The sequence below is a fragment of the Maylandia zebra genome, linkage group LG16 (assembly GCF_041146795.1).
Source record: "Maylandia zebra isolate NMK-2024a linkage group LG16, Mzebra_GT3a, whole genome shotgun sequence".
NCBI lineage: Eukaryota > Metazoa > Chordata > Actinopteri > Cichliformes > Cichlidae > Maylandia > Maylandia zebra.
Genome location: NC_135182.1, coordinates 36,972,284 through 36,987,042, shown reverse-complemented (window position 1 = coordinate 36,987,042; position 14,759 = coordinate 36,972,284). Strand labels below are relative to the sequence as shown.

The following is a 14,759-nucleotide window of genomic DNA, read 5'->3' as shown; positions in this document are numbered from 1 at the left end:
AAGCTGCTGTGTTGTGCCGGTTTCTTTTATACTTGTTAGTATAACTTTTGCTTTTCTGAAATATCTTACATGAATATCTTTCAGCATGCTAAGCACTCGTTAGAGTGTGACTACAAATTTTTGGTATTAAAAAAAAAAAATTAAATATTAAATAAATCTTCTTTTAAGTTGCTTTAGAATCAAAGATACACGAACCTCCAAGAAAACCATATTTGCTGGCTGATAAACATCAGCAGGAAGTAACTGAACCAAGGGACCTGGAAACTCCAGAAAAAATCAAGGCTCCTGAGGTTCCTGAAGCACCAAAGAAGGTTCCTGAAGCACCAAAGAAGGTTGCTGAAGCACCAAAGAAGGTTCCTGAAGCACCAAAGAAGGTTGCTGAAGCACCAAAGAAGGTTCCTGAAGCACCAAAGAAGGTTGCTGAAGCACCAAAGAAGGTTGCTGAAGCACCAAAGAAGGTTGCTGAAGCACCAAAGAAGGTTCCTGAAGCAACAAAGAAGGCTACAGAGGAACCAAGGAAGCTTCCTGAAGCACCAAAGAAGGTTCCTGAAGCGGCAAAGAAGGCTACAGAGGAACCGAGGAAGCTTCCTGAAGAACCAAAGAAGGTTCCTGAAGAACCAAAAAAGGTTCCTGAAGAACCAAAGAAGGTTCCTGAAAAAACAAAAAAGGTTCCTGAAGAACCAAAGAAGGTTCCTGAAGCACCTAAAAAGCCTCCCAAGGAACCAAAGAAGCTTCCTGAAGAACCAGTTCCAGAAACACTGAAGAAAGTTCCAGAAGTAGCAAAAACAGCTGTGGTAGAACCACAGAAAGTTCCAACAGCACAGGTTATAGAACGATCAGCAGAGCCAGTGAAAGATCTAGAAGTGTCAGCAGAACCACAACATTTGGAAACACCAATACAACAACCGCAGGCCAAAAAGTCTGAAGGTAGATATGTCTGTCAATACCATTTGGTTGGTCTTATAACCACTTACTAGTAACTCATCTTGACCTATTAACACAATAAGTTGGCCTTGTTGAAATGCCGTAAGCTTTCTTCAAAGATTTTGTTATGATTTGTGTGTTGACTGTTCACTGTTTGTTACTTCATATCAGTCATCCAAACAGTCAAACAAAGGGGGATACCAACAGCTCTAGCTAAACCACAGCTGGAGGCGAGTACACCAGTCAAAGGTATGCTTTGACTTTGAAAGGTTCCCCGTGGATATTCAGCATTTTTATGAATTCCTTAGAACATGACTAGATACGTTTGCTTCTATAATCAGATGAGATCGTTGCTTCTGGAAAAGTAGAAGACAAGCCAAAGGCCATAGAAATCCCTCAGCAGAGAGGTAGAAATTCATAATACTTTTAAAATAGTTGTAAAATAAGGGTCGTAGTTGAATATGTACCACACTAAAGTTTGTATTTTTGTGTCTTGGTGGTGTGTATGTGTCGTGTTTTCTTCTTGGCCACCGCTCCATGGTGCATTTCTTCAATCTTGGGTAATATCTTAAAATTTATCCCAGTTCCTCTGAAGACTCATCTGAAGCCAACAGCTGAGGTTGAAGGCAGAAAGGAGTGTCCTGCAGAAAAAGGTGTTGAAGAAAGGACTTCCCTTACAGAAGCTGACTACAGGAAACAGGAAGTCGACACATATGAAGAAGGAGTCAACGAGTCAACTGCAAGAGAAGAAACCATTTTGAAAACTGAGATAATGGAACAAATTGAAAAGACAAAGGAGGTGGTTTCTGTATCATACAGAGAAGATCGTCAGGTAGAGATTATAGAGCAATGGAAAACAGATTATGAGGCTGAACAACTGGAGTGGACTGGACCTTACAAACCTGAGAAAATAGAGAAAGAAATGTCTCAGTGGTCTGCTTCTCCAACTCTAAAGGGGTCTGCCCATTCTCCTGCAGAACAAGATGTTGCACCTCCACCTGAAATGTCTCATCTTTTGCAGAAAAAGGTTTCTTCTCCTGATGTTGGTGTTACATCAGAAAAAGAGGCTTACAAGAAGAAAGAGCAGGCCGAAGAGGCTGGCCTTCCTACTGCGTATTTACAGACAAGAGTTACTGAATCATTATATCATGAAGAAATTCAAGACTCTGCAATAGAGGAACTTAAGTCTAAAAAGGTCACCACATCAAAGAAGCCGAGAGCTCTTACAGAAGTAATTTGTTTGAAGCAAGATGGGTCTGTTGAAGGTAAAGCAGATGTTCCCCAAACCACTCTTTCTCACCCTGCAGCAGTTTCTCCTACAATGGTATCTTCAAGTCAAGACATGGTGAAAACTCCTAAAACTTCCATAAATGCATGTGATGAAGATATTCTACCTCTGGACAAGCCAAGTCTTCTATCAGAAGATGCATCGATTAAACAAAGTAGGGATGGATCACGTTTTGTTACAGATCAGATTCCTTCACCCGAGGAGAGACGCTGTTCGGAGGAAGACATTTCTCCAGCAAAGAAGTCTGTTCTGCCAACCAAACACAGCTCCCCTACACTCTCTGAGGCAGTTTTTGGCCTAATAGAAGATCTGTCCCTTGAAGAAGACACTCCTGTCAAGAAACCTATTCCTTCTGTGCCTGCTCCAGTAAAAACATCTCAAGTTCAGCAAATCTCTCCATCTTTGAGAGTTTCTGAGGAAGCAAACAACTCTGCAACTGAAGCTACACCAACAAGAGCAGATGACAAGAAAGCAAAGAAGCCAACACAGAAGACTGACCAACAGGCTCTTGATACAGGTATCTGAGCCACACAGGCTCCACGATCGCCTCTCTTAAACTTTACTTTCACTAATATCTTGTACTCATCGTGGTTAACAAGAAAACCTTAGTCCATATTAAGCTGATCTTTTTAATGACGATTTGAGGCAGTCTTGGTCTGTTAACCTCTTTTACTGCTGGGATTTTGTTTTCATTCATCATCTTCATTCTTCAGCCTTCATCCACATCTTTATCTCTGTCGCTGTTTCAGCCTGTTTATGATGTTTGCAGAAATGTGCCTGAAATATCTGTGTCTAGTCTTGGCTGACTGTGCTGCTGTCTCGGTTGTGACCTTGACATCTTGTATTCCTAAAGTGCCTCCTCCTGAGGAGAAGAAACCATCTCTCCCAGCACCAAAGCCTTCACCTACTCCTCCTCGTGAGCAGAAGGGGGCTCCCCCTGCAGGTAGCCTGTTCAGTTTGTTCCTCATCTTTGCTGAATCTTAATGGGCCAAACTTTTTCTAATCTTCATCTCTATTTGTTTGTCCCTTCTGTCTAAGTCATCTTCAGATTTCCATGTTTATTTTTTGTTTTATGTACTTACTGTGAGTCAGTTTGTCGTGACCTTGGCATCTTGTATTCTTAAAGAATCTCCCCGAGAGGAGAAGAAACCATCTGCACCAGCACCAAAGCCTTCACCTCCTGCTCCCCCTGCTCCTGAGCAGAAGGTGGCTCCCCCTGCAGGTAGCCTGTTTAGTTTGCATGTTCCTCATCTTTGCTGACTCTTCATGAGTTGACCTTTTTTGTCTTTGATTTTTTGTATTCTTCCTCTCTAAGTTGTTGGATTTTTTTTAAATTAATGTGTGTATTATGCGTAAGTTTGCACTGACCAAGCTTATGGCTTCTTGGTCGTGACCTTGGCATCTTGTATTCTTAAAGTATCTCCCCCAGAGGAGAAGAAACCATCTGCACCAGCACCAAAGCCTTCACCTCCTGCTCCCCCTGCTCCTGTACAGAAAGTTGCTCCTCCTGCAGGTAGTTTCTTCGCTCACTTTTGTTATTGTTGTAAATGTTGTCTTTCTGTTTGGTTTCATTTGGTGGGTGATAATCGCCTCATGTTTGCTTTAACTTCACTGGCTGACTGTTGTTAGTCCTCTCTGGTGTCTCTACTGACCACATGGCAATCTTGGTCATGATCTTGGCATCTTCTATTATTATTTCCTTCAGAGGAAAAGAAACCATCTTCTCCAGCGCCGAAGCCTTCGGCTCCTGCTGCTCCTGCAGCCAAAGTTGCTCCTCCTGCAGGTACTTCTGTTACACCTCTGTTTGTTATTATAAAAAATTCTCCATGTTGTCTTATTCTGTTTCTGTTTGAGTTACTGTTATCTTTGTTGCCCATGTAAACTTTTCTTCCATCTTAACATCTTTATATTGTTCTCTGTCTGTTCCAATTTGTTGCTACTTTCGTGTCTTCTCTCTTGGTCGTAACCGTTGATATTTTGTACTTCTAAGTGTCTCCTCCTGAGGAAAAGAAGGTGCCTCCACCAACAACTAAGCCAACAGCAGAGAGAGTGGGTCCCCCCGCAGGTAGTTTCCACTGCTTATCATTAATCTTACTGACTGTTCTGTTTGTCCTGCCTTTGAGAAATCTGTTGGGTCTTAACAACAGTGAATTCTGTAGTTTTATACGTTTGGTTCATCTGTTTGTCAGTTGGTTGTTGCTTGTTGACCAGATCTTTGCCAGTGATTTAATCATGTTGGCGTTCTTGTAGCTGAAGTTGCATCGTTGGAGAAGGAAGCTCCTGCACCAGCCGTAAAGGCTGAACCAGCTCCTGTATCAAAGGAAATCTCGCCGCCTGAAGGTAACATCTGTTCTTTCATGTATGCTCCTTTCTTATGTTTGTCTTCTACTTTGAAGCATTTTTAATGGCACAGCTTCAATCTTCATACCAAACATATTTACCTTTTCTTTTAAAATGTGTTTCCTGTTTACATCTGTTGGTCTGTTTCTATACACAACAGTCCACTACCACACTTTGATCCAATTCACTTCTTTAATATTAACACAATTTGCTGAATGAAGCCAAATGACCTTATAAAGGATGTTTAAACATCTGGGGGCATCATGTTTGCAGTAATAAAACGTGTTAAACAGCTGATGAACTTCCTGCTTCTTCTTAAAGCTCACTGTCTCTATTTCTGCAAAGTATTCTGCTGAAAGCTCAAAGCAGTAAAACAACCCCAAACACAGCTGCATGCCTCAAACAAATGAACCATCTTTGGCTTTGACTGAGCCTTTTGTCTAACTCTGTTTGCATTGTTTGTACTTATAATGATTTTATATAATTTTTTGCAGACAAGGAACCAGTGTCAGCACCTGGACCAACAAAAGGTATGCAAAACCTTTTTATTTCAAAGAAACAAAGCACAACCTGCTTCAATTTTTTGTAGCCTTTTAGGATATTTTAGTTTCATCTACATGTGTAAGTGTGATTCTGTGTTATACTGTAGAAAATATTTTATTATTTTCTGTGTTATTATGGTGATATTATAAAAGGTGCATTTGCTGCCCAAACCACAGTGCCGTCTCTTAAGCAAAAGGGTAAGATTCCTGTTCAGGAGGCAAAAACACCCGAATCACCTAAGCTGAAGAGTAAGTTCACCAGAATACCGAAAGAGAAAGAACCAGAACCAGAGGTCATTAAGCTGAAGAAGGTTCCAGTGAAACCTCCAGAGCCAGAGAAACAAGTCGTAACTCATAAGGCAGAAGTGACGAGGCATCACGATCCAGAGCTAGCAGTTCATGGGCTTCATGACAGAGACGATCGAGAGATAATCACACTTGGTAGAACTGAACGAGTATTCACTGCAGATGAGGAAACTATTGAGTTAAGCCATTTTGAGGAAATGGAAAGCCTTACAGTTGTGCAAAAACCAGAACCTGGCAAATGGACAAGAACCTTAAAACCTCAGAAAGACGAGGCACCGGAGGAGCCGCATGTCGCAAAGAAGAAAATAACTAAATTGCCAAAAGCAGATGAGCAAAAAGAATCAGTGAAACTAAAACCATTTGAAACATTTGGGAAACAAGATGCTGAATTACAAGCAATCAAACTAAAAAAGGTGCCACCTAAACCAAAGGAGCCTGAAAAGGAAGTCATAACTCATAAAGTTGAAGTGACAAGGCATTATGATGCAGAATTAACAGTCCAGAAACTTCGTGATAGAGAGGATCGAGAGTTAGTAACAGTTGAGAGAAAGGAACGAGTTTTCACAGCAGCTGAAGAGACATCTGAACTCAGCTTTGCAGAGGAACCTGAAAAACTGGAGGCAGAAGATGAGAAATCAAGATGGGTAAGAGCCCCAAAAGCACCAAAAGAAGAGGAACCAGAGTCAGATTTAAATAAAAAGAAAATAAAAAAATTACCAAAGAAGGACGAGGACCAGGAAGTAGTTACACTGAAGCCATTTCAAAAACCCCAAAAACAAGAAGCAGCTGAACCTCCGAAGGCTGAGACAGAAGCTGAGGCAAAAACAGATACTGAGCGGAGTCCTTACATGAGAGGTGAGCTGCCACGAAGAGATCAACCTGCTGCTGCTGTAAAACACCAGAAAGATGATGACGATGCTCCACTGATGAATGACAATGCATCTCCACATATCAACAAAGACCAAAAGGAAATCCCACATAAGAAAAAGGTTGATCAAGTACCCAAAGATGTAGAAACTACAGCGGCCGAAAAGCTCCGCAGAAAACCTAAAATTATTTCTACACCTGATAAAGAGAAAGAGCAGGTTGTGTTGAAACCATTCACTAAAATCACCAAGCCTGAAGAAAAGCCAGAAAAAGCATCAGAAGAGAAGAAGAAGCCTTTGGACACAAAGGTACCCAGTCAAGCAACTAAAGAGCCGAAGGAACAACTTAAGAAAGCTGAAAAGACTGTAACGCCTAAAAAAGACAACGAAACACCTCAGGAGAAGGAGAAACCAGCTGAGAAGCCCAGTCCTCCAAGTCAGAAAGAAGAAGAGAGACCGAGTCCTCCAAAGCAAACCGATATCCTGAAGAAAAGTCCAGAAATCAAAAAGACTCCTTCACCCAAAGCCAAGATAAGTCAAGATAAGCCTGAAGAGGAAAAGCCCCTCAAACCTATTGAGCAGCTGAAGAAGGTTGAACTAAAAAAGACCCCATCACCCAAGATAGAGAAAATAAAGCCAAGTGAAGTGGAGCAAATTCCCATCGAGAAGAAGCCAAGTGGTGAAAAAGTCAAAAGGATTCCCAAGACTGTTTCGCCAAAAGACTCCACTGAAACCGTGACCCTCAAAAAGGTGCCCAAGAAGCCCTCACCAGAGGGGCCCTCAGAAAGGCCTGATACAGGGCGGATCCCTCTGGTGAAGGAGATCTCTCCTGGAGCTGTGGAGATGAAGCGGGTGACAACCCAGCCAGAGGAGGAGGTATGTGAAGAGGAGGGTGAAAAAATGGTAGCCGACGAAGATGAGGAGGTCTGGGACTGGGAGCTGGTTCCACCGGAAGACTGGGAAGGTGAAGGGGTGGATGGGGCGCTGGAGACTCCAGGCATGCCCGGCGCCAAGAGAGGTGAGGTGAAGGCCGGTGAACTCGTCCAGCTGATGACTCTGGAATCGCCTCATCCCATTTCAGACGATTCATCTAATCTTCATTACATCCAATTTTACGTTACATTATATATTTGTTCATCTGTTTGTCTGTCTGCTCATTGCCCATCCATCCTTTGTGATGTTTTTAAGTGGTCATCATCTTAAATCCGTCCTCAGTTGTGTCATCAGTCATTCGATGCTCATCTTCATCACTGTTTTTATTATTCACTGCAACAGTTTTTCCGTTTCCATCTCACCTTCATCCTCGTCACTGAACTTTTTTTTTTTACATGTGTGTAATTTGATGTTCAGCTGTGATCTGGATACGATCTTGAATCTTGGCTGTTAGTTTTGTTAACATCTTTATCTTGGTTTGTGTTGGAGACTAGGATGAGCTCTTGCAGTGAAGCTTAAAACTTGTCCTACTCTTTCTTGCTCAGATGGAAAACCAACAGAAGAGCCCGCCAAAGGCCGAGGTCGAGGATTTGGGGGTGAGAGCTCACTAACATTAGATCTCATCAGCACAAACCATTCGGCACTTTCATTTGCTTCATACACACTTGTAAAGCCAAAGTTGTTTTTTTGTGTGTGTCTTTAGAACAAAACCAAAAATATATTTTATGTTACAATTTTAATTTTGAGTTCAAAGCTCGTTTCTGACTGACAGCTGTGTCTGTGTATCGTCGTGAGCATAAATCTAAAGCTTTTTTGTTCTGTGGGATTCGTTGTTTGTGTCGAATATGTTTATTCTTCACAGTAGGTTTAAGTCACAGTAGGTAGCTCACAGTTTCAAAGTAAGCTGCTGTCTAATTCGTCACTTGCCCCAACATCTGAATCAACAAGAGGAGTTTTTGTGTCTGATGTTGCAGCGAGACAAACTCCATCTCCTGGTGAAGGAGGCAGGGGCCGGGGTCTAAAGCCAGGTGGAAAAGGCCCATCACCTCCCGAGGACCCATTTGGAGGATTCAAGCTCAAACCTGTCCAGCTGAAGTTCATTAAGAAGCTTAAGGACATTGTGCTGCAGGAAGCTGAGTCCATCGGCTCCTCCGCGGTGTTTGAGTGCGAGGTCTCGCCTTCCACGGCCATCACTTCGTGGATGAAAGATGACAGCAACTTGCGTGAGAGCCCCAAGCACAAGTTTACATCTGATGGCAAAGATCGCAAGTTGCACATTATTGATGTGCAACTATCTGACACTGGAGAATACACGTGTGTGGCTAAGAATGCGGGCAAGGAAATAACATGCACAGCCAAGTTAATTGTTGAAGGTAAACGATTGTTTTAATCCAACATCAATTTTTAAAAACTTATTTGACATTCATGAAAACACTTTTAATCACCTTTTTCCCACAGAGCTGCCTGTGAAATGGTTGAAGGAACTGGAACCAGAGACAACATGCATTAAGGGTCAGCCAATGTACCTCACCTGTGAGCTGAACAAAGAACGGGACGTCATTTGGAAACGTAACGGTCAGGTTCTGAAAACAAAGGCTGGAAAAGTGGCCGTTAATGTAATTGGCATGCAGCATGCTGTGACCATCCAGAACTCCACCGATGAAGATGGCGGCGCCTACACCTGTGAGGTCGATGGACAGGAGGACGTCAAGACTACAACTAACGTCAAAGTTATTGGTAAGAAGTCTGCAGAGCATGGTAGCAATGAAAAAAGATAAATACAGTCATTGTGCCGTCCATCGTTCAGGGTGAGTCCACCTACAAGCTGGATTGGTCCCAGGCTGAAACTGTCCCCCAGCAGTTAAAAACCAATATGAAGGGCAGCAACTATGAACAGTAGAGCTTGTATTTATGCACCATTTAAGGCCTAAGTTGATCCCTGTTTGAGTTGCCTTATGCTGCACCAAAGAAAACAGACCATGGCACAACCAAAATTACTGTGACGGTGTGCAGTCTCATTGTTCTGGCAAAGATGGCTGCTCAAAGACGGGAATCCGTCGCCATCTTTAATGTGACCTTGATGCATCAAGATGGCAATAAAGCTGCACTAGGACGGCGTCAGTCTGCACACTCAAGCTCTCTTGCAGCCAATCTACCAATCCAGTGAACCAAAGATTTTCCCTAGTTACACAGAAGTCGTTGTCATATTTCCTTAGTGTGACTGAGGCATAAGAGTGTGTCTTGTTGAGCAGTTTTCCACTGTAGGAACAAATATAATGTGAACCCTTCCTCCTCAGAAACCATCAAAGACTGGCTGGTGAAGCCTCTGAGAGACCAGCATGTGAAACCAAAGGCAAAGGCCACCTTCAAGTGTGAGCTGTTCAAGGACACGCCCAACTGGAAGTGGTTCAAAGGAGAAAACGAGCTTACTCCCTCTGACAAGGTCGAGATCAATAAAGATGGAAAGGACATGACGCTCAGCATCAATAACTGCCAGCCTGATGATGTATCAGACTACACCATCCAGGTGGAGGATCGCAGATATACAGCCAAGCTGACACTTGGAGGTTGGTGTATCCACGTTGGGGAAGCATGAGGACCACGCTTTTCCAATCGCAAAGGTTTCTAACTCTAACTTTCTTTGGGTGCTTTCAGAGCGTGAGGCTGAGATCCTGAAGCCACTCTCCAGTGTGGAGGTGGTTGAGAAGGAAGAGGCCAACTTTGACTCTGAGATATCAGAGGACGATGTGGCCGGTGAATGGAAGCTGAAAGGCCAGGTGTTGACTAGATCTCCGGTAAGATATTTAACAATGCTTTGTCTCAGAGTAAATTATTGGAGATAAATATCTGAATTTCAGGAGCGGCACCACGCCTCCAAACATGCTCCGTCCAGTTCTCATCTATATAGGTTCCCCCAGTTCACCAAGCTGTTCCTTCTCGTTTCCGTGCCCCACCCTCCCTCCGCTTTTCAAGTCTTCACTTCTATTTAGTGCACGGGGATCTGCCAGGAGCCGTCGGCTCTTTGAGGCCTTCCCCAAACCGCAGCTCAGTTCATGTCCAAGCGTCACCTTTACCTACTAATGTGCTGTCAAACCTAAAATGAGGACGTGGGCCCAGCTAGTGAGATAGCAGCTAAACGTGAGCTCGTCGCAGGACTCAGGCCACTCGAAACCACAAATGAGAGGATCATATACTTCTGTGCTGTAGTAAATTTAGTAGGGTTTATAGAAATGTGAACAGGGAAGTAGCACTCATGCCTCTTTGTTTTGCAGACCTGTGACATTAAAGCTGAGGGCAAAAAACGTTTCCTCACACTGAAAAACGTGCAGCTGGATCAGGCTGGTGAAGTGACATACCAGGCTCTGAACGCCGTCACCAGCGCTATGCTCACCGTCAAAGGTACGGATTTACCAAAGACAAAAATTCCCCTGTTGTAACCTGCTGCATTTTGTTGGTCATGGAAAACTGTTGCAGAGCAAACACGGTAAGAGAAGCTGTGGTTGTGTCTTTGTTTCTGTTATTAATTGCCAAATCGTTCGCACCTCTCAGAAATCGAAATGGGCTTTGTTGACCCGCTCAAGGACCTTTCTGTGCCTGAAAAGAAGCAGGCTAAGTTTGAGTGCACCATCACTAAGGACGTGTCAAAGGTCATATGGTTCAGGGGGACAGAGATTGTCACTCCAAGCCCTAAATATGAAATAATTGATGACGGAAAGAAGCACATGCTGATCATAAACAGCTGTGAGTTTGATGACGAGGCTCAGTACACGATCGAAGCGTTGGGTCAGAAATCAACGGCTCAGCTGATGGTGGAGGGTAAGTGGCAAAGAGAAGCGCCACGCTTCATGTTGTTCATGTTTCCTCTGTGAGCTCGCTCAGTGGCCAATGTCTGTCTGCGCTGACTCGATGTATTCCAGGCATGAGGCTGAGTTTTGTCCAGCCACTTCAGGACCAAACGGTCAAAGAAGGTAACGCGGCACGCTTTGATCTCGAGCTGTCTCATGAGGACGTGCCAGTGGTCTGGTACCGAAACGAAGTCAAACTCCACGTGAGCCGAACGGTTCTGATTCACGTGGAAGGAAAGAGACACACTCTAGAAATGAGGACGCTGAGTCTAGATGATACCTGCCAAATTAAGGCAGAGGCTAAAGGCATTTACTCCATGGCCAAGCTGACGGTCGTAGGTAACTGCGCTCCCTCGTTTCCTTTTCACTTCTGTTTCACAGTAGCGTGACTTACATGACTCACTTTTTGCATTGTCATATTGTATACTGCATTACAAGACTGCTCTTCACAGAGAAAAATTATGAAAATCTACAAATTATTTGTAATAAACCAAAACTTCCTGTCTGCTCCAGAGGGCGACCCCATCTTTGTGGTGAAGCTACAGGATTACTCAGCCACCGAGAAAGAAGAGGTGACCCTGGACTGTGAACTGAGCAAAGACGTCCCGGTGCTTTGGTACCACGAAGAGAAGGAAATCATCGCCTCCAAGATGGTCATCATGAGGTCAGAGGGCACGCGCAGGTCTCTGGTCCTGAAGAAAGTGGAACTGAGCGACAAAGGCAAATATGTATGTGACTGTGGAACAGACAAGACGTCAGCCAACATCAATATTGAAGGTAAGCACGGTGACATGATTGCCTAAATTCTTTTAAACATAAAAATCAGTTGAATCATAAATTAATCGTAAAGCTGTCTAAGATTTACAGGTTGCTAGGTCAAAATAAACCCGTAAAACGTTAAATGTTCAAGCCTTTCACTGCACAAGGAAACATGACTCCGAAGGGAGGTCCAGGCCTCGTCAGCCTAGTGAGCGACCCCGTAGCAACCTCACGTCTCTAAAAATGCACATCTCCACACCGGTCTGGGAATGACACATCGATGCCTGCAGTTCACATTAAAGACAGCAGCTTCTCTGCAAACGCTCACTGAGCAGCAGTAAAACCTCAGAAAGAGATGCAAAGAGCATTTAAAAGTTGTGCCTCACTGCTGAAATCCCCACAACTTTAAAAATGAATGAAAAATAAAAACTTTGAAGGCGAGCGTTCACAGTTTCCAGGTTTTTTTAACTTTTCATGGTGAGCTGTGGGCGAGTTTGCAGCCGAGTCAGCGTCTTCCATGGGAACTGCAGGAAACCATGGCAACGTGACCCAAAAATCACTCGGCAACCAGAATCCACATTTTCCCCTAGCGACTGACCGAGGCCGCCGAGACTGTGTATGAGGACAGATGATGGATTTACTTTCTTTAAATCAAAATAAAAAAGAACTTTGGATTAAAATGAGAAATCCGAGGGAACAAACTGAAACTGATAGTTTCCAGTTCTTCCATTTTTTGTTGTTTAGCTGTAAAATCAGTCCTTTCTTCCAGAAGCAAAACAAACTGCATTTTCATATCATGACCCTTTTCCCCAAAAGCACGCGACATCAAAGTCATCCGGCCGATTTATGGCGTGGAGTTGTTTGATGGAGAAACGGCTCGTTTCGAAGTGGAGATCTCTGAGGACGACGTCCACGGACAGTGGAAGCTGAACGGAGCGGTGCTCAGTCCGTCCTCTGTGAGTGCTTCATCACAAGCGCCTCATTGGCAGCGCTCTCCATAACATGAAGCCAGTTTATCAGACTGTTTACGTCTTTGTTTAACAGGATGTGGACATCATCGAGGAAGGAGGCAAGCACACGCTGATCCTCTACAACTGCAAAGTGTCCATGACCGGCGAGGTGGCGTACTCTGCTGCTAATGCCAAGTGCGCCGCTAACCTCAAGGTCAAAGGTAAACCAGCCCACTGACCTCATCATATTTTATAAAAAACATTTTAAATCATTGTAACCTAAAAATGTGAAACTAAAAATGAGAGCGTCTCATAGAATAAGCCAGCGGGGGATCGCAGCAGTTCAATCAAACCTCCGTCTGAGCTTCACCTTCTCAGGTCTGACTTCTCATCAGACTTCATCTCCACTGAACAAAGACACCATATATAAAAACGTCAATACTTTTACTCTGTGTTGGTTACTGTCACAGTTTGGGGCTCGTTATGACGACAGGAATCCTCTAAAATGAACTATACTGATAATTATGATTATCTAAATTCAACTAGGAGCCTAAGTTTTTCTGTTTTTCTCACTGTTTTTCTTCAGAACTCCCGCTGAACTTCCTCACACCCATGACTGATGTTCAGGTCTATGAGAAGGATGATGTGAGGTTCGAGGTCGAGGTGTCGAGAACTCCAAAGACTTTCCGTTGGCTCAAAGGCTCACAGGAGCTGCAGAGCGATGAAAAGTACGAGGTGATCCAGGAGGGAAATTTGTACGTCCTGGTGATCCGATCGGCCGCCTACGATGACGAGGCAAAGTACATGTTTGAGGCCGAGGACAAGAGGACGACGGGCAAACTGGTTATACAAGGTAACGTCGTGGTTGTATTCATTTTTTTTAAACTCCTTTGGCACCAGTGAAACCTTCAGAGAGTCAGGGCACATTATAATCATATGTTCACATTTAGATCAAATTATTACAGTTTTAAATTCGCCAAATAAACACTTCTGTCCAAACCTTCTCCAGATGAATCCAGTTTGGCAGATTTTTACCTCTGCTTTGTCTTCTGGTTCGGTTCACTTTGAACTAGAGATGGCACGATACCACTTTTTCATGTCCGATACCGATATCATAAATTTGGATATCTGCCAATACGATATGAATCCGATATAGTGTTTTTTAATCAATAAAACTGTTTTTTTAATATCTTGCTGCTTTTTGTATAAGTTCATACTCAAGTTAAAAAAAACACTAAAGCTATTCTGTTATACCTTTATGCAAAAAATGCACTGCACCCAAAATATTTCATAGTTCAGCAATACTGATCAAGCTAATAAACTTAAACCTGCTCCATCCTCCCTATTCTGGTGTTTTAAAGACAACTTAGCGTAAATATTAAGCAACCTGACTAACAGGGCTGCAAACTCCCAGCAAAAAAAAAAAAAAATAGGGAACCACCCCTCACGCTCCACCTCATGATGCTTAATCGACGTAATCAACTTTAATTTGATGCAGTGTGAAAAAAATGCACAGAAATAAATTATTTTTCAAGAATAATTAAATAGATTCAACATCTTTCTTCAACAGAACTGCACAGATGGTACCTTCCCAAAGGAAAAAGTACTATAGCTTACTAGGGTATATTAGACTTAATAGTTACTATATACAGTAATTGACTTCTATTCATTTTACATCAAATTAAAACTTTGGGTGTCAGATAATTATTTATTAAAAGCTAGACATTTTAAATGAGAATAAGAAAGAAAAGTATGTCTTTGTGCCCCCTTTTCCCTGTTAATGCCCTATCGCCCCCCCCCCTGGCTAAACTTTGCTAGATCCGCCCCTGCACAGTTACCAGCGTCAGCTGCGTAGAAAAGGATCCTGGTGTAGAAAGTAATATTAAATACATTCTAACAACAGCTGATCAAGCTTAAACGTGCTGCTGTTGTTCAGCCGCTGGTTTCCTCTTTCTGGTGCAAAGTGGGCCAAAAGCAAACCAGAGAGATGGACTCGTGACAGAAAA

At 43.1% G+C, this 14,759-nt stretch overlaps 1 protein-coding gene across 6 annotated transcripts in view; it reads left to right on the top strand.

Annotated features, from left to right (window-relative positions):
- Nucleotides 1-14,759, top strand: part of ttn.1 (titin, tandem duplicate 1) — a 175,520-nt gene that overhangs the window by 57,616 nt on the left and 103,145 nt on the right. For all 6 annotated transcript variants that reach the window (XM_076874611.1, XM_076874610.1, XM_076874609.1 and 3 more), the window contains 24 exons: nt 169-927; nt 1,096-1,173; nt 1,266-1,331; nt 1,509-2,729; nt 3,066-3,155; nt 3,339-3,434; nt 3,630-3,725; nt 3,918-3,995; nt 4,203-4,277; nt 4,463-4,552; nt 5,047-5,082; nt 5,272-7,284; nt 7,745-7,795; nt 8,174-8,572; nt 8,658-8,936; nt 9,497-9,766; nt 9,855-9,994; nt 10,472-10,598; nt 10,749-11,015; nt 11,117-11,383; nt 11,558-11,821; nt 12,620-12,759; nt 12,848-12,974; nt 13,340-13,606. In XM_076874611.1, coding sequence (XP_076730726.1) covers nt 169-927; nt 1,096-1,173; nt 1,266-1,331; nt 1,509-2,729; nt 3,066-3,155; nt 3,339-3,434; nt 3,630-3,725; nt 3,918-3,995; nt 4,203-4,277; nt 4,463-4,552; nt 5,047-5,082; nt 5,272-7,284; nt 7,745-7,795; nt 8,174-8,572; nt 8,658-8,936; nt 9,497-9,766; nt 9,855-9,994; nt 10,472-10,598; nt 10,749-11,015; nt 11,117-11,383; nt 11,558-11,821; nt 12,620-12,759; nt 12,848-12,974; nt 13,340-13,606 — 7,296 coding nt within the window. The remainder of the gene's footprint in view (nt 1-168; nt 928-1,095; nt 1,174-1,265; nt 1,332-1,508; nt 2,730-3,065; nt 3,156-3,338; nt 3,435-3,629; nt 3,726-3,917; nt 3,996-4,202; nt 4,278-4,462; nt 4,553-5,046; nt 5,083-5,271; nt 7,285-7,744; nt 7,796-8,173; nt 8,573-8,657; nt 8,937-9,496; nt 9,767-9,854; nt 9,995-10,471; nt 10,599-10,748; nt 11,016-11,116; nt 11,384-11,557; nt 11,822-12,619; nt 12,760-12,847; nt 12,975-13,339; nt 13,607-14,759) is intronic.